We start from the raw sequence: 25,749 nt of genomic DNA, 5'->3' as shown, positions 1-25,749 counted from the left end.
TTGCTTGTTAGAACTACTATGTCATCTTGGTCTCTTGTGTGCAGTTACACCTGTCAAAATGTCCCACATCTTTTGTTCTGCCGTTACTCAGCTTCTTTATTTTGAAAGTGCTTCCATTCTTTGAAACTGTTTTCCAGAATTTTGTTCTGCAATGATTTCATTTTATAAACGCTTAAGTTTGATTTCATTCATGAAAAAGAAAAAGAAAGCTACTTTAAAATTTATGGTTCTTTAAATCTGAAAAGTATTTCAGGCTAGTAATAGCCTTCTGTGAGTAACAGTGTTTTGTATACAAGAGATTTGCTTCCAAAATGCCACATTTTAAACTTACAATATTCTTGGAAAGTGGGAGAAAGTATTCACATCAAAGAAGGCATTTTTATTACATTGGATTACGCAAGACTTTGGCCAGCCTCCTTAGCTTCATCTGTTTAAGGGTTCATTTTCGCTTGTTTGGCACAGGTCCCAGTAGAGGCCTTCAGAATTGTGGTTAGCAACATGAATGAATTACAAACTGTGGACCAGCTCTTCAGTTCCTAGAGCTGGCTTACTGCCAAAAAGACAGTGCCTTATGTGGGGTCAGGGCAAAGCTGTGATTCGCTGAGCCCTGCATTGTATAGAAAACATACTTGTGATGCCTGTTTGCTTTCTTTTAAAATAAAAACAAAACAAAACAGAAAAAGCAGCAGGCTTCCAAGTCTATCAAAATAGGAAGTAACAGAATAGTGTGCAGGTTTTACTAATGACAGAGTTAAGCAATGGAAATATAGCTCTCTGTAGTTAAAATACTGAAAGTAGAGGTTGGACCTTTGGACCTCCTCAGCCAGCCTGTGATGTAAGAGACTGAGGCATTTGTTAGACATCTGTTGTCTACCTGCCCTTATTTTGTAAATGGTTTAATAAGATTAAATAACGAGTCATATGTTCATATGGTTACCATGCCACTGATTTAGTATCAACTAGATACGTTGAAATTAAAGCATAAATAGTTAACTTTGTGCCAATTCTTCTCCTCCCTCCCTCCCTTCCTTCCTTCCTTTCTTTCTTTCTATTTAGAGGTATATAAATTTTCAGAAGCTAGAGTGTTGGAATGGTAAAACAAGTAAGCATGAGGTTTGCTCTTCAGAAAGTCGGAAATTTTTGCTTATATTCTTAGGTTGGAGAAAATAGTTAGCAGGTCTATTTATGAAGAAAATATTATGGTATTAAAATATAACTCATTTGTCTTTTCTTTTCATTTAGGCAAATACCCTATCTGGATCTTCTCTTAGTCAGGCACCATCTCATATCTATGGCAGTAGATTAAATCCAAATTCATCAATGGCAGCTCTCATAGCTCAGTCTGAAAACAATCAAACAGGTATGTTTTAAAGAATTTTTAAAGTCTAAAATTCTTTTCCTCTCCCACAGTGTAATTTTTATCCCCATCAGCTCATTTCATTTGAAAAATCTAAAGGTGTGTTTAATACAAGATTCTGCCCCCGCCTTTTTTAAAATCAAAAGAATCACAGTTGGAAGTAAATAGTATGCTGTGCTGCAAAATAGTAATGTGCTTTTTTACTGTCTGAAATGTAAATGTTTAAGCAGAGCCATCAGCAGGCAGGAATGCTAGTGTCTCCTGTGACTTTTGTGATTGATGTGTTCAGTGCTCAGTTCTGTGCAATGAAAGTAACATAACACTGGGCTTTTCTGTGAATAGCCGCAACCTTTATTTGCATAATTCATGAAATTGCATTACACAAACTTGGTTTTAAAAAAATCCTATTAGAGAATTTCTACAGTTTTTAGTAATCCTGTGAATTTTTACCAGTTGACATTTTGTAGTATATGCCTCTTGTACCATTTTAATGAGCCACTGGATTTGCTTTGTTTCATTCTATCCTTAAGGATTTGTTGACATGTCCAAGTAGTCATGCTTGTTTGGGGGAAGGGAATGGGTTTAGCAGTGTACCAAGAATGGATCAGTCATGTCTTTACCCTTTAAGGGTCAGAGGTTAGCTGCTTCAAAATAAGGGGAGGATAACCTTGAAAGAGGCTAGGTAGGGTGATTTTATAAGGAACAAACTCTAAGGAAATGCAAGTAATTTTTCAAGCAGGGATATTTGGTATTACCTAAGGACTATTTTGAAGAAATTAATTTCTTTTTCCCTTTACATACAGAATTCTGTATGCCTACTTGTTTTTGTCAATTTGAATATTTAGTATTATGTATAGCTTTATTCTTGGTATGAAGATCCATGTAATATATGTAATTTAACTTTGGTGTGTGGCTCTATGTAATACATATGTATCTTATGACTTGTCTTGGGCTGCAAAGTGTTAAAATATACAAAGCATAAGGATTTGCTGTGATAAGCATACAGATTAGCTGTCCACAGCTGTGATTCATTACTTTAACCGTAGAAATTAAAAGTGGCTGAGGGGAGGGTACTGCAAATGCAAACCACGCTTCTGTGCTGTAAAATTGAATGGAATGAAAGAACAGAACATAATCCATGGCCTTCTACACCCACAAAAAAAACGTGTAGGGACAACGCCTTACATGCCACAGTTCAGCAATCCTAAACTAACAACATACTAGATCTTCCACTTTTGTGGTAACTGCAGAGATAATGGTAAAGGTTTTATGTACATTCTAGAAAAAAACAGGGCAAAAGCTTAAAACCTCTTATCTAGTGAGAGTCGCTTTATCAGCTATGAAATATTTACACTGCAGATCAAGATCTTGGAGACAATAGCCGCAGCCTTGTTGGCAGAGGAAGCTCACCCCGAGGAAGTCTCTCACCAAGGTAAGCGTTATTTGCACTGCAGAGTACTGCAGAGGAAACATTTGGAAACTCCTTTATCTCATAACAGTATATTTGTGAGGCTATAAAAGCATTCTGTAGATAAGAGGCGTGTCTGGACAGTCAAGAAAAGTGGTTTTAAATTAATTTGAATATTAATTTAAACATACGGTTAGATTCGTAAGCGTTGTGAAAGACACACCTTTTCTTGGGTTTCTAATTATTTTAAGCTCTAGCGTATATTTAGCTGCTATTTAGTACAATTAATGCATTAATTTGGATAATTACTTTCGGTCATATAACAGGCATAAAGTCTCTTAAGGCTGTAGACTCCAGGCTTTCGGCTTTGGGTTCCAATTTTAGCTCTGTTGGGGGGCAATGCAAGTAATCTTTTAGTCTCTAGTTTCTAATTCAGTAAATTAAGCTCTTGTAGCTTATCTCTAAAATTCCTCTAGATTTTAAAATTGTTTGAAGCAGGGCGTTCCATGGTGGTTCAGTGGGTTAAGGATCTGGTGCTGTCACTGCTGTGGCTCTGGTCACTGTTGTGGTCTGGTTTCTAGACCTGGTCTGGGAACTTTGCATGGGTAGGGCCAAAAAAAAATTGTTTGAGGAGTCCCTGCTGTGGTACAACAGGGTCCGTGGTATCTTCTGGAGCACTGGGCTGGAGGTTCAGTCCCCTGCCTGGCACAGTTTGGTTAAGAGATCCGCTGTTGCCGCAGGTGCAATACGAGTTGAAACTGTGGCTTGGATCTGATCCCTGGCACAGTAACTCCATATGCCCTGGAGGCAGCCAAAAGAGGAAAAAATTGTTTGAAGTAAGGTATAGCAAATATATATTACATTGTTCTGTGGTATTATCTTAGGTATTATATGAAAGAGTTCGTAAACCATGTATTGATATATCATTTATGTGCGGTTATTCTTTCTAGCTGGACATTAGCCAGAGTTCGATTGAGAGGGTTGAAATTCTCTGAGCACAGTCTATGTGCCTCACGTCTTCTCCTCTTGATACGGGAAGAGTAGTGGGGATTACTGAGTCACTTATGGAGCAGAATGGAACTTTAGGCTATGGCTATCTTTTTTGTCTTGTTTTGTTTTTTTATATTTTTAGGGCCATACCTGTGGCATATGGAGGTTCCCAGGCTAGGGGTCTAATCGGAGCTACAGCTGCTGGCCTACGCCACAGCCACAGCAGCTCGGGATCTGAGCCATGTCTGCAACCTACACCACACAGCTCATGGCAATGCCAGATTCATAACCCACTGAGCGAAGCCAGGAATCGAACTCACAACCTCATGGTTCCTAGTCAGATTTGTTTCTGCTGTACCAAGACAGGAACTCCTATCTTTTTATTAATCTTATTTCACTCTCAACTTCTATACCTTTTTTTAGTTTATTTTCTGTCTTCTAATTTTGTAAACTGCCTCAAGCATGGTATTAGATTGGGTGAGAATGGAGCAGAAAGAGAATGAAGCCCATTCAAGAATCTGTTTTTGGAGTTCCCGTCGTGGCGCAGTGGTTATTAACGAATCCAACTAGGAACCATAAAGTTGCAGGTTCAATCCCTGGCCTTGCTCAGTGGGTTAAGGATCCAGCATTGCTGTGAGCTACGGTGTAGGTTGCAGACACAGCTCGAATCCCACGTTGCTGTGGCTCTGGCATAGGCCGGCAGCTACAGCTCCACTTCGACCCCTAGCCTGGGAACCTCCATATGCCGTGGGAAGTGGCCCTAGAAAAGGTAAAAAGACAACAACAACAAAAAAGAATCTGTTTTCAACTTTGGGAATTTAAAAATTATATTAAAAATTAAAAATTTTATGTGGTGACTGCCATGAATATCAGTGTTGCTCTGTTGCTGGTACCTTTGGGAATGTCTTTTTTTTTTTTTTTTTTGTCTTTTTGCTATTTCTTTGGGCTGCTCCCGCGGCATATGGAGGTTCCCAGGCTAGCGGTCGAATTGGAGCTGTAGCCCCTGGCCTATGCCAGAGCCGCAGCAACGCAGGATCGAGCTGCGTCTGCAACCTATACCACAGCTCACGGCAACGCCGGATCCTTAACCCACTGAGCAAGGCCAGGGACCGAACCTGCAACCTCATGGTTCCTAGTTGGATTCGTTAACCACTGCACCACGACAGGAACTGCGAGAATGTCTTTAACATTAGAGCAATTTGTCCAGTAACCTTTAATTTTGCTATTTGCTAGTGGTGTGTCAGTAGTGACTTTCCTGTACCGTTCCTAGGTGAATGAAAAATAATACTATTATTATTTTTCCTAATTTAAACCTACAGAAAATTAAATATTCTTCTTTTAAAACTAGGAATACGAAGTACGCAAAGATAACACCATCTGACCAATATGTAATTTGTGCTCTGTTACCTCTGTGCTGTTGTATTGTTTTTTTGAAAGAAGAAAGTTTATGGGTTTTTTGGCTCATGTTTAGTGGAGAAAGCAGCTCTGTGTTCCCCTTAATATCATACAAGCTACCCAGAAATTACTCAAGGTTCCTTAGTGCTATTTTGTATTATGTATATAGTTCTTTGTGTTTCATTAGCTGAATGGGATTTAACACACTAAATGGCACTGACCTATTTTTAGCACATATTTCCGTCTTTATATTTCTCTTTAAAAATCAGCCTGAACTGTAATGGCCTAAATTATCCTGACAATAATGTACTCTTTGGAAAAGGATGCAGCACATACACTATATGTAGCACACGATGTTTACATATGGAATAAAAAGCCTCATTTGTTTAACTTATTTAAAGAGATTTTTGCGGAGAAGTGTGTTAGGGCCATGGCAGAGTGCTCACCCAGCTCTGTCACTTAGCAGCCTCATGTCTTTGGACAAGTCATTAATGCCCCATCTCGTTTCCTCAGATAGAAATGGAGCCAGCAAGGCAGGTTTTGACTTCTCACTAGGCTTGTGGTAAAGATCATAGGAGATAATTATGTGGAAACACTTTGGAAACTCTGAAGCCCTTTACGAATGTATTAGGTTAGTGCGGAGGCTGGAGACCAAAAATTGCCACATTTACTAATTTATAACAAAGAGTGGATGAGAGAAAATACAGTGTTCATCTTAATGTAAGCAGTTTTTGTTTTGAAAGAGTTGTTATTTCAAGTACCAATCTAAGACATTTTAGAAAAAATTTGTGTAAAGGGCTCAAATAAAAATTGCTTTGTCTTGATGATGTTCCCTACTACTGAAAATACTTGAAAATAAATATTTTTTATTTTATAACAAAAGATTCCTTCAAAATTGTTAAATATTCCTTGTACTGATATTAGATATTTTGTGGTTGTAAGTTAAAATACTCTCTACATAATTATAATTATGCAGTGTAAATCTTTCTAATTTTGTCTTTCTCCCTTTTGTCTTATAAAGCCGAAGCAAGTTACTTTACAGCCCATTTCAGATTATTGGTGATGTGTTTATATTTTCTAGTCATTTTTAATTATTGAGTATGGCCAGGATTCCCTTGAGGAGTTCCCGTCGTGGCTCAGCAGAAACGAATCTGACTAGTATCCATGAGGACGCAGGTTTGATCCCTGGCCCCGCTCAGTGGGTTAAGGATCCAGCGTTGCTGTGAGCTGTGGTGTAGGTTGCAGAAGCTGCTCTGATCTGGTGTGGCTGTGGCTGTGGCTGTGGCGTAGGCCAGCAGTGACAGCTCTAGTTCGACCCCTAGCTTGGGAACCTCCATATGCCTTGGGTGTGGCCCTAAAAAGACAATAAGTAAATAAATAAATAAAATAAATCCCTTGATTTTTACCATTTGAGGAAAAAGGATGGTAATTACTAAATTTTAGGGTTGGTTATGGTTTTATTGTTCTAGCATAGGCAGCCAGGTGCTAGAAAACTTGTACAGGTGAAGGGTCAGTATAAGATGAGAAATGTGAATGCACCTCCTTTAAAGGGTCTTCCTTCTGTTTAACCTGAGGATTAATGTTTCCAACAGATCCCCGGTAAGCAGCTTACAGATCCGCTATGATCAACCGGGCAACAGCGGTTTGGAAAACCTGCCTCCAGTAGCAGCCAGCATAGAGCAGCTTCTGGAGAGGCAGTGGAGTGAAGGACAACAGTTTTTACTAGAACAGGGCACCCCTAGTGACAGTAAGTATTCTCTTCTTGTCTTTTAAAGAAAGATCAGTAGACGGATGGATGAATGAAAAAGCAGATAGGTGGATAGATGTAGAATCACACTTCATTAAGAGTAGCATTGAAACATTGATACACGTTTTGTGTAATACGGTGAGAGAGTGTGATGTATTGGCTTAATAGAACAAATGCTGCAAGTTTTACTGCTCGAACTGGAATCCTGTTTTTACCTGTTGTTAACACTGTGCTCTTGGGCAAGTTTCTTAAAGTCAGTGTGCTTTAGTTTTCCAGGTGTAGAGTGGGAATAATCATGTACCTATATAACAGTGTTGTTTTGAGAGTTGAACGACGTCAAAGATGTAAAGAACATTGCCTGGCTCGTAGACTTCACTGGCTCTTGCTACTGTTTATAATTATTGAACATTATACTTTGTTTCTCTATTGTCCTTTGTTTTAATCAGTTTTTAAATTTTACCAAAATACATGAGTTATAGCTTCTTTTAGCTTATTTGCTCACCTGGAAAATTTATTTTTTAAAATGCCTTAGGTATGGCCAACTCTATTTTGTAATTAGGATGAGAAAGAATAATAATAAATTACACATATAATTTATATGTATATACACTCTGTCATTTACTTGCTAAGTTATATCGTATATATTACACATACGTATTTTTAGTATCTTTACAATTTTAAGTATTAGAGAGGGCCAGGGGTAAAATGCCAAAACTAAAAAACTATTACATCAGGAGCTCCCGTCGTGGCGCAGTGGTTAACGAATCCGACTAGGAACCATGAGGTGGCAGGTTCGATCCCTGGCCTTGCTCAGTGGGTTGAGGATCTGGCATTGCTGCCGTGAGCTGTGGTGTAGGTCACAGACACAGCTCGGATCCCGCGTTACTGTGGCTCTGGCATAGGCCGGCGGCTACAGCTCCAATTCGACCCCTAGCCTGGAAACCTCCATATACCGCAGGAGTTGCCCTAGAAAAGGAAAAATAAATAAACAAACAAACAAACAATTACTTCAGGTGGTGTTAGCTAGAGAAGTAGTCTAGTGTTAAGGATATGTATTTGAGGGAAATAATTGTGTGTGTGTGTGTGTGTGTGTGTGTGTGTGTGTTTTATCACTTGAGAGTTTAAGCTTTACTGCTTTACTTTTAAAAACAAAACAATATATTTTGCTTGTTATTAGACAGGTGCCATAAATTGGTATTTTTATGAATGGTGCTCTGACCAAAAATGCTAATTGTGAGGAAATTTATGCCAGGATAATCCTTTAAACATCATAGCTGGAGGACAGATTTAGCTTAGTCTTATTGCATCTCATTTGAGTACACTAAGGGTTTCTTTGTGGGATCTTGAAGAGGAGGGATAAAAGTTAAATCCTTGGGAAATGACCGTATGTGTTTGTACCAGTAGAATTGTGTCTTTTGAAGGCCCTGAGGGCATGTTAAACAAATACAACTTTTTAATACATAGAACTTTTAAAGTGTCCATCATTGCACCATCACACATCCCTTTCTCTGTCAGTCTAGAGAGGTCTGAGCTGTGGGAGGAGTGGGAACTCTTTGAGGTGATGAGGCAGGACAGAAGCTGAGCCTCTTTGCGGAGGATGAGCAGGGATTGGGGCTGTGGTGCGCACACACTGCCCCCTGCTGGGGGTGTGTGGATCCGCAGGCCTGGCTGCTGGCTCCCAATGTTCCTCTTCTGGAGTGAGCGGCTTGCTTAGTTAGCTTAACCAAGCATCCCACGCTTGTGTGCTTTATTATGGTGAAGGATATTGGTTTGATTCTTCATCATTTTAAATATGATTTTAATAAAAAATCATTGCAAGCACTTTGAATTTTTAAGTTTTAATTTTGACGAACATAAAATGTTCTCATGATCTTTCTTTGAGGATGGAAATTACCTGAACCAGGTGAGGTTTTTTTTTTTGGTATGTGGCAACCATATTAAATGGTTTAAAATTATTTTAAACAGTTTTACTGTGTTGTTTGCAGCCTAATTTCTGGACGGTACATCTAGGAACAGTATCCCTTTATGCTTATATAGTTATAAAATAGTGGTGTATTTATATCTACACATAAATTTAGGAATAAAACCTAGTCATTTAGTAATGCTTTACCGAATTTCTACTTTGCCATTTTATTTCTAAAGTTATTGACACTAAATCCATGAAATACATAGTCTCTGTGTGAACTTGTCTTTATTGCAAACCATCCAAATGTTTGTTAGTTTTAGGAATGCTGAAGTCATTGCACCAACTTCAAGTAGAAAATCGAAGATTAGAGGAACAGATTAAAAACTTGACTGCCAAAAAGGAGCGCCTTCAATTATTGAATGCACAGCTTTCAGTGCCTTTTCCAACAATAACAACAAATCCCAGCCCATCTCATCAAATTCATGCATTTTCAGCACAGAATGGTAAGTATGGATTTATTGTGGCTCTAAGGAAAGTAGGATAGACTTTCAATATCTTTTTCATAGTAAGTGAATAGTAACTGGTCACAAGTTATATGAAGAGGTAGAAAGTGGATGATAGGTTATTTCTGAGGAACATAAATAATCCTGTTAAGTGTTCAATTTGAATTTGCTCTCACTTCTTTAGTACAGAATTTAATGATGAAATCTAAATATGTAATGATTGTTTTATTGATTTAAAGCTATGATATTCAATAGAGATATAGATTTTTCCATTTAAATTGGCCTGAAGACTAGCAAGACCTAATATTTAAGTATTTTTAATGTGGGCTTCAGAGTAAGCTTTTAGACAAGCTTTTAATCTTACTCATAATATAATTTAATAGGGTAAATAGGTTTCTTTTTGTCTTTTTATTCTAGCTCCTACTACTGATTCCTTGAACAGCAGTAAGAGCCCTCATCTAGGAAACAGCTTTTTACCTGATAATTCTCTTCCTATATTAAATCAGGTAATTTTGGTGTGGTTAGTTTTATTTGTGCGTTTTACTTCCGGACAATAGTATATTGTATTAAATGGTATAAAATTATTTTAAACAGTTTTGTTGTGTTGTTTACAGCTTAGTTCCTCTTCTGTCTTATGTTAGGACTTAACCTCCAGTGGACAAAGCACCAGCAGCTCATCGGCTCTTTCTACTCCACCTCCTGCTGGGCAGAGTCCAGCTCAGCAGGGCCCAGGCGTTAGCGGAGTTCAGCAGGTCAATGGTGTGACAGTGGGGGCACTGGCTAGTGGAATGCAGACTGTAACATCCACCATTCCTGCCGTGCCTGGAGTGGGTGGAATAATTGGAGCTTTGCCAGGTAACCAACTGGCAATTAATGGCATTGTAGGAGCTTTAAATGGGGTTATTCAGACCCCTGTCACAATATCCCAGAACCCTACCCCCCTTACCCACACAACTGTACCACCTAATGCAACACATCCAATGCCAGCTACACTGACTAACAGGTAAGAAACTTACTTAAATAGCTTGTGGGTTTTTTAGTCCAGCGTGGCACCAATGCTGTTCACACTTTAGACTGGGAGCTTTATTATGTTCCTTGTAGATGTACTCCAAAATTAAAACCTACTAAACCAAGTATACTGTACCAAGAGCCATTTGTTTTTGAAATTTAAGTAATTCAAATTAAAACAAATCACTTTTAGTAAGCAAAGCATTAAATATATTCTGTACTAAAAATTTCAGTCTTAATCTGTGATGTCTGTTTTAAATTGTAATTTTTCTTATTCCCTTCTATATTGCCTTCACGTATCACAAATTCTGAGAAGTAGTATTATAATGGAGATCACACATGAGTGTTGGTTTCTTACAATTCTACTGTGTAATCTTGTTAGCTTTATAATCAAAGATTTTGGTGTAAGATGAAGGTCAAACATTTATCTTGAGTTTTCAGGGAGTGAGACTTAGTGTTTCATTGCACCGGAATTTCAGTTGAATGACAAAGCCATGTGTTATTGCACATACTTTGGAGGAATAAATCATTTAAAATGTATTTGAAGTGAATACTAGTAAACTGTCTCTACTGGCTCTCTTTTCATTAGAGCTTAATTTTACTGGTCATTGGGACTGTTAAAAAAAGGTTAATAAGTCAAATCAATTAGTAGTGTATTTGGATTCTTTCTTTGTTTTAAATAGGTATTACTTAGTGTGGGTTAAATTATCCTTGAATAAGTAAAACTAAATTATTACATGTGCATGTTCTAAACACATGTAAATTTCTATTTCGTAAAATGACTTACTGCCTTCTTGGTTTAGGTTAGAAGGAAAATAAAACATTTCCTGACAGTGTGAATTCTTGTTACCTATATATGTGCAGAGAGAGAAATAAGAAATTTGTACTTTGTTGTTTTCAGAAAGTGTTAAGGTTAGAAACTTGACTTGCTAGCTTATGAAGCGTCAAATTGAGAAGTCACTCTACATTAAAAAAAAAAAGCATTAAAGGCATATAGCAGAAAGTAAGAATTTTCATTGTTTTTCAGTGCCTCAGGACTAGGATTACTTTCTGACCAGCAAAGACAGATATTTCTTCATCAACAGCAATTTCAGCAATTGTTAAATTCGCAACAGCTCACACCAGTAAGTTCTTCCTTTTGATAATATTTGATCTTTCTTAGGAGCAAGTGATCTACGCTGTAACAGATAATTCAGTGTGGGCATCGATCACGGTCACTTTGTAAAATGACATCATGGTGTAGTCTGTGATACCTGCAGTGACATTGTGTTGATTCATTGACAAATATTAGAACATGTGCTGTGCGGCTCTTGTAGCCTCTGGTGAACAAGTCTTCGTGTTGTCATGGAGCGTCATTCTGATGGGGTGGATGGATGATGAGTCCATCCTCGTCGGCAGTGATGAGTACTGAGAAGGAAGATGAAGCAGGATAAGGGGATAGAGAGCTGTTGTAGGTGGGATAGTCCAGCCTCAGAACAGGTAACTTTTGAGCATAGACCTGGATAAAAGTGGAAGGGGCATGACTTTCTGACACAGGGGATGGGAGAGAAAATGCATTCAAGCTGGAGGCACGAGCAGTTGTCCAAGCCCTCAGCTGGGCACGTGTGCTTTGTGACCACAGGATGAGATGGGGCTGGGGAGGAGGGGAGTGGGCAGATGTGCAGGCACATATTGTGCTGTGTGTGATACAGAATTTAAATTTATCTTGGAGTTCCTGTTGTGGTGTAACGGAAACGAAGCCGACTAGGAACCACGAGGTTGTGGGTTTGATCCCTGGCCTCACTCAGTGGGTTAAGGATCCAGCATTGCCATGAGCTGTGCTATAGGTCACCGACACAGCTTGGATCCTGTGTTGCCATGGCATAGGCTGGCAGCTGTGGCTCCGATTCAGCCCCTATCCTGGGATCTTCCATATGCCGTGGGTGTGGCCCTACAAAGAAAAAAAAAATCTCATTCATGTGTACTTATTTTTTCTTTCAGGAGTATTTTAAAGAATTAATTGGAGAGTTTTACCGTGACAGTAAATCACATTTTAATAGATTAGTTTAGCTGCTTGTGGGGAATAATGCATGTGTTGGGAGGAGAGATGGTGGCAGAAGTACAAGAAGGATGCTGTTGGAGTGGTCCAGGTCGGGGTGCTTGGATCTTAAGATAGCACGACGGAAGTAGGGAAAACCTGTTTCTTTTGCAGGTGAACCACCGGCAAGACTGGTTTGTCAGACATTCACGTGGATGTTGACTTCCACTGAGATTCAGAGGACTGGGAGGGTCACCATGTTTTGGAGAGAAAATGGGAGTTCTGTTATGGACATACTAGGTTAAGATGTCTGTTTAGATGTTCAGGTGGATGTGTGCTAAGCAGTTACACAGTCTGAGTTCGAGGGAAGGAGGCAGCTGGAAGTAGGAATTTGCTGCATATGTGATGTTTAGATTCACAGGATTCCATGAGGTCAGAGGGAATGAAGACTGGTGTCTGAGGGTTGAGCCCTGGACACCCTGGAAGAAGAGGGGAATCTGAGTTAGGAGTGAGTTGGGAAAACAGAGTTAGGTGGCCTAGGATCCATGTGAAGAGATGTTTCAAGAAAGGAAGGACTCAGCTGAGTGAAATGCTTCTGGTTGGATAAGTAAGAACTGCCCATTGAATATGGGTGTCTGGAGCTTTTTGAGAATGCGGTTTGGGTGAGAAATGAAGAGCCACATAGAGTGGTTCAGAAGAAAACAGGAGGAAAGGAAGGGAAGATGGGGTACGGGCAATATTTTACTGTGAAAAGCAGAGCAGTGGGCAGCTAATGTCAGAAAGCCATATTCTAAGGGGGCGGTTTCTGTTCAATTTGAAAATGACAGCATCTGTATACATCAGTGGGAATTTTCTGGTGCAAGAGAGAGGGAGGTAGCAGGCGGTAGCAGCCAGCAGCGTCTCCTGGGATGAGAGGAAGGCAGAGAGGCTGCCAGTGGCTTTTTTTTTTTTTTTTCTTTCTTTCTTTTTTTCTTTTTGCCATTTCTTGGGCCGCTTTTGGGCCGTGGCATATGGAGCTTCCCAGGCTAGGGGTCGAATTAGAGCTGTAGCCGCCGACCTACACCACAGCCACAGCAACGTGGGATCCGAGTTGCGTCTGTGACCCACACCACAGCTCACAGGAACTCCCTTTTTTTTTTTTTTTTTTGTCTTTTTGCCTCTTTTTGTCTGTTGTTGTTGTTGTTGCTATTTCTTGGGCCGCTCCCGCGGCATATGGAGGTTCCCAGGCTAGGGATCGAATCGGAGCTGTAGCCACCGGCCTACGCCAGAGCCACAGCAACGCGGGATCCGAGCCGCGTCTGCGACCTACACCACAGCTCACGGCAACGCCGGATCGTTAACCCACTGAGCAAGGGCAGGGACCGAACCCGCGACCTCATGGTTCCTAGTCGGATTCGTTAACCACTGCGCCACGACGGGAACTCCAGGAACTCCCTTTTTAAATTTTTTTATTGCCGGTGGCTTTTAAGTCAGCTGAGGGAGTTCCTGTCATGGCACAGTGGTTAACGAATCTGACTAGGAACCATGAGGTGGTGGGTTCGATCCCTGGCCTTGCTCAGTGGGTTGAGGATCCGGCATTGCTGTGAGCTGTGGTGTGGGGTCGGTGGCTACAGCACCAATCAGACCCCTACCCTAGCCTGGGAACCTCCATATGAAAAGGCAAAAAGACAAATGAATAAATAAATCAGCTGAGGGAGGTAGGGATATTGTGGTCAGAGGAGAGAGAAAAGGTGGGGAGCAGAGAGCTCAGAGAAGGGGGAGCACTGAGAGCCCTGTGGGGTGAATGGCTTGCATTCCAGCACAGCAGTGTGCCCCCCCACCACCACCCAAGTCATCTCAAAGGGAGAGCAGGTCAATAGGTGTCCTTGCCCCAGCCCCATGCCTCGAGCACACCTCACTGGCTTAGACCGCTAGGAGAACACTCTATTATTCAGTTGGGCTTTGTAAGTTTTTTCTAAAATACATCCACCTATTTTCTTGCTTTAGTCAAAAACATATTGAAAATGTTTGTCTTGATTCTGGGTCATCATTTTCACTGTCACTGATCTTACAGTGGTATAGAGTTCCCACAGTGGTGCAGTGGGATTGGCAGTGTCTCTGCAGTGCCAGAACTCGGGTTCAATTCCCAGCCTGGTGCAGTGGGTTAAGGGTTGCACATTGGTGGCAGTAGGTTGCAACTCCAGCTCAAATTGGATCCCTGGCCCAGGAACTCCATATGCCTCGGGGCAGCCAAAAAAGAGGGAGGAAAAAACAGAGATTGTATATAAATTCATAAGTGTTTACACTAAAATGAGATCTTGTTTTCTTATCTATTGCCTCATCCCAATACGAAAAATTCAGTTTATTTGGGGTCCTTCCTGTTAAGATTTCACTCTAATAATAGCACATATAGATGTCTCCCTTCTAGAATATGGTTGATTAAGGAATTTTTAGTGCAGATTGTTGCCCAGAGACCAGAAAGACTGAGTGGTTTAAGCTGGACATGTTCCTTTGCCAGCCAGGGTGGCAGGGGTGAGGTTGTTCCTTTACAGACATCAAACTTCACAAGGGCAAGCGTTGTCCAAGGCAGCGGCAGCTCTCCTCCTGGCTGGAGTGGCCCTCCTCCTCTCTCCTTCCCCACCAGCTGCCGCAGGTGCTCAGCCTGCCCGTGTCCATCTCCCAGCTCACCTGACTTGGCAGCAGCTTCTTCCTCCTGGAAACGCCTTCTTCCCTCAGCTCCAGGATGCCACAGTAACTTAACTGGTTCTGCTTTTTAGCTTCCTTTCCAGGGTCCTCTTCATCACTTGAGCGTGTCCTCGAATTCAGGGTCTCCTCCAGCCACACAGCCTTAAATACTTCCTGTCCTGGGCAGATACTGATGTCTCTAGCCTAGGCCTCGCTCTGGAATGTCCAACTCCTGTGTCTGCTGCTTACCCAGGGCCACCCCTTGGCTACCTGAACAGGCAGGTCAGGCAAAAACGTGTCCGGCCTGAACTGTGGTCCTCCTCACAGCTTTCCCCGCCTCAGCGGAGGCAGCTGCATCCCGCCAGCTGCTCAAGCCAGAGGTCTTCAGTTACTCCTTCACTCCTCTCTCTCCCTGACACATCACACGGAATCCATCAAGAAGTCCTCGGCCAGGTTGCCAAAGATCACAACTGACGCTGCAGGCCCTCGTCCTTCTCCAGCCTCTGTCCTGCTCACTACACTCCAGCGCTCCTTGCTCATCCTCTGCCATGCTGTGCGTGCCCGTGGGGCCCCTTAGCACTGGCTAGCATTCTCTCTGCCCAGAACCCCCCACCCCAAATCCACACAGAGGATCCCCTTGTCTGCTTGCGTCTCTGTCCCAGTAAGAACCCCCCTGACCAACTCCTACCCTGCCACGCTCTCTCTCACGCAAGTTCCCCTGACCCCTGGCAGTAATCATGTCCTCATTTCCCCCTGCCCCCAACCCAGGGTAAGCCACACAAGGGCAACCCCCCACCCCGCCCCGGAATGTCTCAAGACTCATAACCACAAGAGGAGAGCACTCTCTCTGTTGGCCCGAACGAGAACTTTGGCAGTTATCTCAGGTTCCCAGAATGATGGGAGGGTTCCACCATGCAGTGCATTCTGAAGCCAAACTCAGACCACTGTGGCTTCTCTGAGTTGCCCGTCTCCTTGGTTACCACGAGTAACCTTACTTGAATAGGGGTCTCCTGCAATTGGTTTGTCCCATTTTGAAGATAAAGCCATTTTCTGATGATCCTGACATTTTACAGTCAATGGTTGTCATCTAGGGCAGCGTGTTTTTCCAGGAGAGATCTTTGTTGTCTTTCTTAGTGGTATGACTTTGATGTCACTTAAATACCTAATATCAAAGTAAAGAAGAGCAGGGAGAAAGCCGACTGTACTGACCACTGGGCCTGTGACCGGGACTCACCTTCCCCCTCGTGGTCTTCCCTCAGGAGCAGCACCAGGCCCTTCTGTATCAGCTGGTGCAGCAGCACCACCACCAGCAGCACCACCAGCCTGACCTCCAGCAGCTGCAGATCCCGGGACCCACGCAGATACCCATCAACAACCTGCTGGCAGGCACGCAGGCGCCCCCGCTTCACCCAGCCACCAGCAACCCATTCCTCACCATCCATGGCGATAACGCAAGTCAGAAGGTGACAGTAAGTATCCGTGCGTTACTACGGCTAGTGAAGTAGTGAAATGAGTGTGATCGGTTAATCAGAGATGACCGTCTCTCCAGCCTTTCTCTCTCTCTCTCTCTCTCAAAATATATTACCCCCCTGATAATTTTTTCTAAAAACCAGTTGTTTCAACAGCTGGATATTGTAAACACAAAGGACCTAAGCCAATGTGTATATCCTCTAAGTATATATATCAGTTTGAATTTGCACATAAGGTTGGAAGGCTGTTTTATAATTCAGCGATTTTTCAAAATGAAAGTAATTTTTAGTTACAGTAAGTGATACAGGACAGTGCAGTCAAAAGATGATAGTTGGTGTTTTGAGAATCTTTAATTTGTGTAATTATAGAAATAGTCTAGATAATTTAGTAATATTTTTATTATTTTGCTCGGAAGTGCTAAGACTGAGTTATATTTATAATAAAATTAATATGTAAACTTTAGCGGAGTCCAGTTATTCTACCAGATAGAAAGTAAGTCATAATCACATTTGTAATGAACTTTAAATTCTTTACTAATTTCATGTAAGTGATAGATAGCATCTTACCCTTTCAGTTACAAGTTAAGATAAATGAAAATGGATGCAGAAACAGTAGCACACATCTTAAGGCTGTTTCTTTCTATTAATTCTCCCCTTCAATTAGGTCTACTTTACTGGCGTATAAATGTTTCCCCTAAATTCCAGTTCAGGGCAGAACCCTGTTAGAGGAAGGCTATTGGGATATAAAATGGAGACTGGACGTCAGGAAAAGGAAGAAGGGAAAGAATGAGGTGGGAGACTTGGCCAGTAATGGTGCTCAAGGCACAGTGTTTGCTCTTTCCTTTACTTTGAAAGCTTACTGTTTATTGTGCTTTTGATTTTCAGAAACTTAAGATTGTATTTAGTAACAAGAATTTGTTTAAACTATAATTACTGATTTTCATTAACTTTTCAGTGCTTTTTGTTTACCCTGCTGTTCCTCTGACTTCTGATTGTGAAGACTGTTGTTATCACAAACCTACGTTTGCTGACATGGGAAATTTCAGTGATTCTGTATTAATTTAGAAACTTTTTTTGCTGTTGTTGCCATTTTTTCCTCGGGTTTTTTTCTTGTGTTATAAAATGAATTAAGGAGTTCTCCTGTGGCATAGCAGCTTTTAAGGACATAGCATTGTCACTGCAGTGGCACAGGTTCAGTCACTGGCCTGGGGAATTTTCACGTGCCATGGGCACGGCCAAAAACAGGGAGTTAATTCCAAGCTAACCTTTCTAAGTTATACAATATGAAATGTATTTTTAATGGAAAAACACAGAAGTAAACATTAAACAATATTAATCAACTAATGGAAAAAAGCAAGGCGGGGAAATAACATTTATGAGTACCCGGCTATGTGGCAGGCATCTTTGTTAGCTACAATAGTATGTGTGGTTCCGACTTTTAAAGTAATGATAGGCTGTAACCCCATTTTTAGAAATAGATTAGTAAAAGGGGATTCAAAGAGGTTAAAGCTCCAAGGACAGATAGCACATGTGGGATCAGAACCCATGACTTCGTTAGTTGTTGTTGCTTTTTGTTTTGTGTTATTGTTTTTTTGGCTGTATTCATGGCACGTGGAAGTTCCCGGGCCAAGGACTGAATCCAGACCACAGCTGCAATCCCCACTGCAGCTGCAGCAGCGCTGGATCCTTTAACCCACTGCGCCGGGCCAGGGATCAAACCCTCGCCTCCGCAGCAACCCGAGCCACTGCGGTCGGATTCTTAACCCACTGTGCCACAGAGGGAACGCCAGTGACTTTCTTAGTTTATTTTCCACACTACCACTGTGTTATTACTGTGGTGGAAAAGTCAGTTTGGGGGATGATTGCTACATTCATTCTTGATGAGTCTTCCCTCAGAGGGGCACTTCTGTCCCTTTATGCTGCTGAATTTAAAATAAACCAACTGAATGTTTACCAGTAAATTCATGCCTTTAGCTTATGCTGGAAGTAGCCGTGCTGACTTGTAGAAAAAAGGAATAACTATATCTGCCACCTTTTATCTCAGTTTTAAATTCAGTTAAGAGGGTTTCCTCAAATGTGGGCCAGAAATTGACTTAGCTCATGTGCATCTGATTTTGTTTTAACTGCAGAGACTTAGTGATAAAACTGGGCCTGTTGCTCAAGAGAAAAGTTGACATTTGAGAAACGTCTAGAAATTGCCTATCCTGCTGTTCTAGCACTTCATCTGGCTGCTGCCCTGGCAGTCTTCAACCACAGCTATGAAGAAATGCAACAAGAAACTAGCTGCACGACAAAGGGTGAATCGCCACAAGAACATTCTTGTGAGGCTTTGATTGATTTTCTTGTTGCTTTGTTGCACTGAAACGGAATTCCTTTATCCCCTACCCCTCACCTAGGTTTTTTGAACTTTGAAAGAAAATTTAATAACTAACTTTTGTCAATGAAATAATTTACATGCAATGAGTTTATCAACCTAAGAGAAATTTAATATAGTTGGTGCACAACTAATTTTGTTATAAATCGGAGAGGTGAATAGCAAAACTAAAGACTTGTTAACCATTTATAAACTATTTGATTTTATTGTACAAGTTGGAATATGAACTGTGATCTTTCGTTTGGGTTACAGTATGCTTGCTCTGTGAGTCAGATCTTAAAACAAATTTCAAGGAACTGTCTAATTTCTTCTACTGGAGTTTTGTTGGTTAAATATTACAAATAAATAGGTCATCCACTGGGACTTGGCAATCTTTGTTATAAAAATTTCCTTTCTAATGGGATTTGGCCAATTTTGGTAATCCAGTTAGGATGACAGATTTCTGCTTCTGTTAAAGGTAATTTTCTTTTGCTAAAATGCCTTTTCTTTAGTGTTAAGACGTACTCATATTTTAAAGAAACCTTGAGTTAAGTGAGTTCTGAGGCTGCTGGGGGAACCAGATCAGTTCAAAGTGAAACTGCTGGTAGGGTTTGGCCTGAATCAAGTGCCTGTTAGTACCTGCCTTGTGCTGAAATGGCTCTGGACGGCTGAGCCTGTGCTAGTCAGTCCTTGTAAGTAGTAGGAGTAGTCAGTGTTGCACCCGCAGCCTTCCCCATGGTTCTGCCTTTATTAAAAAACATTCTATGCCACTCTAGATAGCTCAGGCAAAACTGTTTCTGGGTATTTATCCACTAATGAGTCACAAGAAAAACGAGTGGATTTGGTAAGCATTTTCTTTTTTTTCTTAAGTTAGACAACTTCCCATTATTGACAATGATTTCAAGCAAACAAAAGACAATAAACCCGCCACTACAGTTCCTGAAACAGGTGAAATCTGTATTACAGCCCTTCCACGTTGGGGAGCCTCACTCCTGGTGTGACAGTACGGCAGAGTATGAATTAAACAATTGGGGATGTAATCATTGAACTATTCTTAAATGTGTGAATTATTAGTGGAAAAGACCCAGCTGTAATTAGACCTCCACTGTGTACTTAGCTGGAAGAACATGTTAATTCTGCAATATGTCTCTTGGTTAAACATTGCACAGTTCTTACCTCATTTCTGTAAATAAGGTTTTGTGAATCTGTTTTGTATTGTGAAAAATTCATAAGATAACATTGATATTTTGATTTGTAATATTTCTAATTGGTAGATTTAATTGAAAAGTAAAATTAATTTATTTTTATATGTTCAGGGGAATTTTAAAGAAAATCAGATGTTTTGTAGATAATTAAAAAAAATCGGTGTGGTTTATTTTACTTATTTAACCCGCTGGTTGTTATTCTGTAACAATTTGTATAAATGGTAAATTTTGAATGTGTTGTTATTTTACTTAGATGTAAAATTCCACATGTATTAAAGAAAATGTACAAAGTTTTTGTTAATAAAATTTAATAATGTTTATAACTCTGTGCCATTCTTTCTTCCGGTTTTATTAATCTACAGTTGACATACAGCACTGTGTAAGTTTAAAGTGTAGAGCCTAATAATTTGACTTGCATATATTGTGAACTGATTGCCACAATAAGTTAGTATCCATCATCTCAGACAAGAAAGGTTTTTTCTAGAGATGAGAAAAGAAGTCTTAGAATTTACTCTCTTAACTTTCCTTTGTACCATGTACAGCAGATTAACTGTAGTCATCAAATTGTACATTCCAGCCCCAGTACTTAATTTATAATTGGAAATTTGTACCTTCTGATCACCTTCATCCATTTTGTCTCCCTCACCCCTTGCCTCTTTTCTGTTAGAGTTTTCTTACTTTTTCTTTTTTGAAATTGATTCCACAAATGAAGTTATGCAGTACTTGTCTTTCTCCATCTGACTTAAGGACCTTCACGGTCCATCCATGTTGTCACAATAGCAGGCTTTCCCTTTTGATAGCTGAATAATATTCCATCATACATCACATGTATATATGTGTCATGTATATACACAGACACACATACTATATACATGTATACCACAACAACTTCGTCCATTCATGGACATGTAGGTTGTTTCCATATCTTGGCTATTGTGAATAATGCTGCTGTGACACACAGGAGGATAGATACCTCTTTGACGTAAGTGTTTTTGTTCTCTTTGTATATGTTCCTAGAAGTGAGATTGCTGGATTGGATGGTAGTTTGATAATAGCCATTCTGACAGGCATGAGGTGAGAGACCTCATTGTGGTTTTGATTTGCATTTCCCTGCTGATTAGTGATGTCGAGCAACTTTTCAAATGAATTTTCATGTAGCTGTTGGCCATTTGTATAATCTTCTTTGGAAAAATGTTGAGGTCCTCTGCCCATTTTTAAATTGGATTATTTGTTTTTTTCTATTTAGTTGTATGAGTTCTTTATGTATTTTGGATGTTTATCCCTTATCAGATATATAATTTGCAAATGTTTTGTCTCATTCTGTAGATTGTCTTTTTCAGTTTGTTGTTGTATCTTTATGGATTGACCCCTTATCATTATCTAATGACCTTCTTTACCTCTTTTTATGATTTCCAGTTTAAAGTGTATTTTGTCGGATATATAAGTATAGCTGCCTCTCCGTGCTTTCTGGTTACTGATGCTTGAACAGTTTCCATCACTCTCAGTTAATTATGTCTTATAGGTAAACATAAGTCTCTTGTAGGCAGTGGTATTGCTGGATTATGTTTGTTTTTTGAATCCATTCAGCCATTCTTTTAATTTTGATGGGAGAATTTATTTATGTTTAAAGTAATTACTGATAGGTATGGACTTGCTGTTGCTATTGTGTTCATTGTTTTCTGGCTGTTTTGTAGACCCACTGTTCCTTGTTCCTTATCCTGCTGTCTTTCACTCTGTATTGATGTCTTGGGGTACAAGTATGCTTTGGTATGCTTTGATTTTTCTATCATGTTCTTTTGTGTAATTACAGATTTATTTTTCTTTTTTTGGAAGTTCTGGGGCCAGGGATCGAATGTGAGCCAGAGCTGTGACCTACACCATGACCCCTGTATCAGGGTCTCTTTGGGTGTAAGCCCGGAGGGGTGGGGGAGGGGTGGTGGTGCTGCTGAGAGCACCGGCTGGGACCGCCGGCTTGTTTCCCTGTCTGTGTGAGGTTTGCTGTCGCCTGGGCTTTCTGGTCAGGTTTATTTATTAGACAGGCAGGACTGGGTACTACACCTGGGCTCTCACCTAGTTTTCCTCCGTGGTCCTTAGCGGCAGTATGGGACCCAGGGTTTGTAAGCTCGTTGTTGGGGGGCCCTAGTTAGGCCAGACTGTGCACTGAATTCCCTGATCAGACAGGGGCCCCTGGTGGCGCTCTGCTGACTCGGCGGCACAGGCTGTGCTCCCTTAGTTAAGTGCCACCGCAGGCAGGGCTCAGGGACGGGCTACACAGCTTCCCATGTGCCCTGGGCAAGGCTCCCTGCGGCTGAGGGCAGGCAGCTGTATTCAGTAGTGGGGGAGGCGGCAAATGAGTTCCCCTGCCCGGGAGGAGTGGGAGGACTGGCTCAGGACAGGTAAGGCTCTTCGTCGTGGTCTGGGCTCAGGCCCACTGGCGCCTTAAGGTCCTTGGCTGAACAGGGCCACTGGATGTGCTCGGCGGATGATCAGCTCTGCCTGCCCAACTCGGCTCCAGCCTTGCCGGCCTGTGCAGCTTTCCAGGCGCGCGGGCCGGTTCTGCCCAGGTGGGCCCGGGCTACACTCAGCCGTGGGCGGGGCTGTGAGTGAGGCCTGGCTTCCCAGGCGCCTCCCGCGGGGCCCGGCCGCGCTCCGGTGGGCGGGGCCCGGGATGGGCTCCCGGCCTGAGCCGCGGGAAGCCGAGCTCCGGCTCCGGCTCCGGCTCCGGCTCCGGCTCCGGCTCCGACGTGCCGCCGCCTTGTCGCTGCGGATGCGCAAAGCTGCTGGCGGGGCTGCCGCCCGGCCTCTGCAGGTAGGAGCTCGGTCGGCCCAGATTTCCCAGCGCTGGTGGCTGGAAGCCCCTCCCCGCCTCCCCCACGGTCCCGGGGGTCGAGGGCCCGCCCGCACGTTCCCCTAAGAACCCTGGCGGCGGGGGGTGGTGAGGGCCCTGGAGTAGGGGTTCCCATGAAGCAGTGCTGGGGTGGGCTCAAGGTCCACTTGGGACCCTGGGCTCTTTCCCACTGCGGGGGAAACGCAGCCCCCCGCCTGGTGCTGTGCGGCCCGGCGGGGGCAGGTGGAGCGCTCCTCTTACCGCCTCCTAAGGCCTGTCTTGGTCTCTGCGGTGCAGGCCGGGCTTCAGCCTCACCCTCGTAGTCTAGGATTTTCTTAGGGGCGTCCTCTCCTAAGTGGGGGCCACTGGCTTGGTGACGTCACTCTCCAGGCCCCCCCCTTCTGGTTGGAGAAGAGGAAGCCCCTGAGGCCAATGGTGCCTTGTGTCAGTTCGTTCCAGGGCCCCTGGGCGCCTTGTGCGTTGGCATCAGTGTGGTTCCATCTTGGAGTTACTTAAACTTGCGCGGGAGTAGACTGCACATCGTGTGGAGCAAACAAACCCCTTTGTGTGCGACTCCAAGGGTCATCCCCATGACAGAGCAGGCCCTGCAAACTGCCGCAGCACAGACAGCAGGCAAACAATCTCAGTGGAGATAAAAGGAAGATAAATTCCAGGTGAGAATTACAGCACTCGGTGAGGCCGTATTCATCCTTGGGAAAGGTGAAATTCTGGTTGTTTATAGTTAACTTTAACCAGAGGCCTCTCAGGGACAGAGAAAGCCAAGTCTGCCAGGTGGCACTGGGTCTCAGCCTGCATCAGGATCACTTGTGGGCCTTGCAAGTGGTCAGCCTTTAGCCCAGACTTAATTGAACCAGAACATGCTGAGCTGTGTAACTGGCTCCTCAGTAATTAAGCACTGTATAAACAAGGAACACTGGTCTAGGCTTTTAACTTTCTTAAAGAGCGAAATTTAGGTTCCTGAGGTGACTTCCTTTTTGATGGGAAAATAATTATCTGATTCTGGAAAGTCTTGTCTCTCCCAAGGCTGAGGACTAGCCTTCCTCCAGAAGGACAGGCTTCCTCAGTTTTCACTCTCACCTAGTTGTGTACTCACGCAGAACACTACCTGGCCGTGCACCTTTTTTTTCTTCTTTTTTCCTTTTTTTGGTCTTTGCTAGGGCTGAACCCGAGGCATATGGAAGTTCCCAGGCCAGGGGTCTAATCGGAGCTGCAGCTGCCCGCCTACGCCAGAGCCACACAACGCGGGATCCAACCTCACAGCTCAGGGCAACGCCAGATCCTTAACCCACTGAGCGAGGCACGGATTGAACCCGCAACCTCATGGCTCCTAATCGGATTCGTTAACCACTGAGCCACAACAGGAACTCCACCTTTTCATTTCTTAAACGTGTCATTTGTCTTACTGGGCAGCGTCCTGGTGCGACGCCGTAGGCTTTGGTCGCTTTTCTTACTCACCTGAGGTGCTGGGCAGCCTCATCACCCGCCATGAGGGGCAGCTGGGCTGCTGCTCTGTGGGTCCCTGCGGTTGAGCTTTGCTCGGACAAGTTTCTGAGCAGCTGCTGCTCGTTGCCCAGCACAGGCCTTGAGAAGGGGGGGCTCTGCATGGACATGGGGGGCCGGGGCTGCTTCCTGTCTGGATTTCGGTGCAGAAGGGCCATGGGGGTGTGCTCAGCTGTGGTGCAGCAGGCCCTGGGTGCAGGTGCTGAGAAAACAAGTCACCAGGGTGTTTTCTTAAGCTCTCCATCCACCACGCAGAAGACAGGACGGTTGCTATACCTGGGTGCTCCCCCAGGGTGGCGGCAGAGGCCCTTGGCATTGGAGGCAGAGGTGCCTTACAAAGAAATGTGATTTTGCTTTTCACAGTAGGGGATGGACTTCTGAAACTGGCAACTCCGAATGAGACAAATACTCTGTTTTTACTCACTGAAAATGAACCGTACTTCAGTGACACCAACTTTTGGTATAAATTCAACCAGTTCTTTCCAGTGAAATAGTTGTGAACTTTTGTAGACATTTGGAAGCCATTAGGGTTTTCAAATAAGTTTCCCTGTTAAGAATTTGGGTGGCCTCCTCCGCTTGCAGGCCCATCCCTCACCTTGTTATTGGCATCAAAGGAAAGAGCTGTCTTTCCTACCCGGATGTTTACAGTCCTGTAAGTTCCCTAAAGTCTTCTGTGAGCGTCCTGCTGTGGCTTTGGTTGGGCTTGGCCAGTCTGTCCTCAGGAACAGGGGAGGCTCCGATCCATCCCTGCAGCCGTGACAACCTAGTCTCTCAGGCCTCGGGCTGCCTCGGGCCACCGGCCTCCCAGAGCAACCAGAACTGTCACCTGTACATCCACCTTCGGGGCTGATGACGCTGTTAGGTGCTGGCGTTAATATAATTTTCAAATGACGATCTTTTCCGAAAGATCGAAGACTTGGCTGCGCCTTGACTCCCAGTCTGCAGCCCAGGCGCCGCCCCAGGGGAGGCTGGCGGCCAGGCGGGGCCTTGGAAATGCCCTTGAGTCCCGGCGGCCAACCACGCGGTGGGGCTGGGAACCGACCTGGCCTGGCTCGAAGGTTCAGATGAGCCGTGTGGACGGGAAGGCCCGTAGCAGGGGGAGGAACCAGCAGGCGTGTTTCAACCAAGTGGAGGCTTTTAGGGTCAAGGAACTGGCAGACCCCGAGGCTGGCTCTGGGCTGGAGATGTGTGTGCGCCTGCCTCTCAGCCCTGTGGGGGGACTTCCAACCTCTGCTTTCCGGGCCGGGGGGCCCCAGGGAGGCCGTCGCCACGTCTGTGCTCTGATTGGAGACCCGAGGGGAGCACTGGGCTCCCGGGCCGGAGAGGATGGTGGGTCGGGGCCAGGATGCTGATCCACCATGCAGGTGGCGCGGCCGCCC

The 25,749-nt window shown here is 43.2% G+C and overlaps 1 protein-coding gene across 29 annotated transcripts in view; it reads left to right on the top strand.

The window, feature by feature from the left end:
• Positions 1-20,345, top strand: part of MLLT10 (myeloid/lymphoid or mixed-lineage leukemia; translocated to, 10) — a 243,296-nt gene extending 222,951 nt beyond the window's left edge. For 26 of the 29 annotated variants that reach the window (XM_021064945.1, XM_021064928.1, XM_021064922.1 and 23 more), the window contains 9 exons: positions 1,243-1,360; positions 2,717-2,789; positions 6,743-6,897; positions 9,118-9,306; positions 9,724-9,812; positions 9,948-10,309; positions 11,342-11,438; positions 16,255-16,464; positions 18,594-20,345. In XM_021064945.1, the coding sequence (XP_020920604.1) occupies positions 1,243-1,360; positions 2,717-2,789; positions 6,743-6,897; positions 9,118-9,306; positions 9,724-9,812; positions 9,948-10,309; positions 11,342-11,438; positions 16,255-16,464; positions 18,594-18,638 (1,338 nt within the window). In that variant the 3' untranslated portion in view covers positions 18,639-20,345. Of the gene's footprint in view, positions 1-1,242; positions 1,361-2,716; positions 2,790-6,742; positions 6,898-9,117; positions 9,307-9,723; positions 9,813-9,947; positions 11,439-16,254; positions 16,465-17,128; positions 17,256-18,593 lie in introns of all 29 variants that reach the window. The other 3 variants (XR_002336389.1, XR_002336388.1, XR_002336387.1) reach the window with 2 other exon arrangements.

The sequence above is a fragment of the Sus scrofa genome, chromosome 10 (genome assembly GCF_000003025.6).
Source record: "Sus scrofa isolate TJ Tabasco breed Duroc chromosome 10, Sscrofa11.1, whole genome shotgun sequence".
NCBI classification, from domain to species: domain Eukaryota; kingdom Metazoa; phylum Chordata; class Mammalia; order Artiodactyla; family Suidae; genus Sus; species Sus scrofa.
Note: the sequence above shows the minus strand (reverse complement) of the source record. Positions and strands in the feature narration are given on the sequence as shown.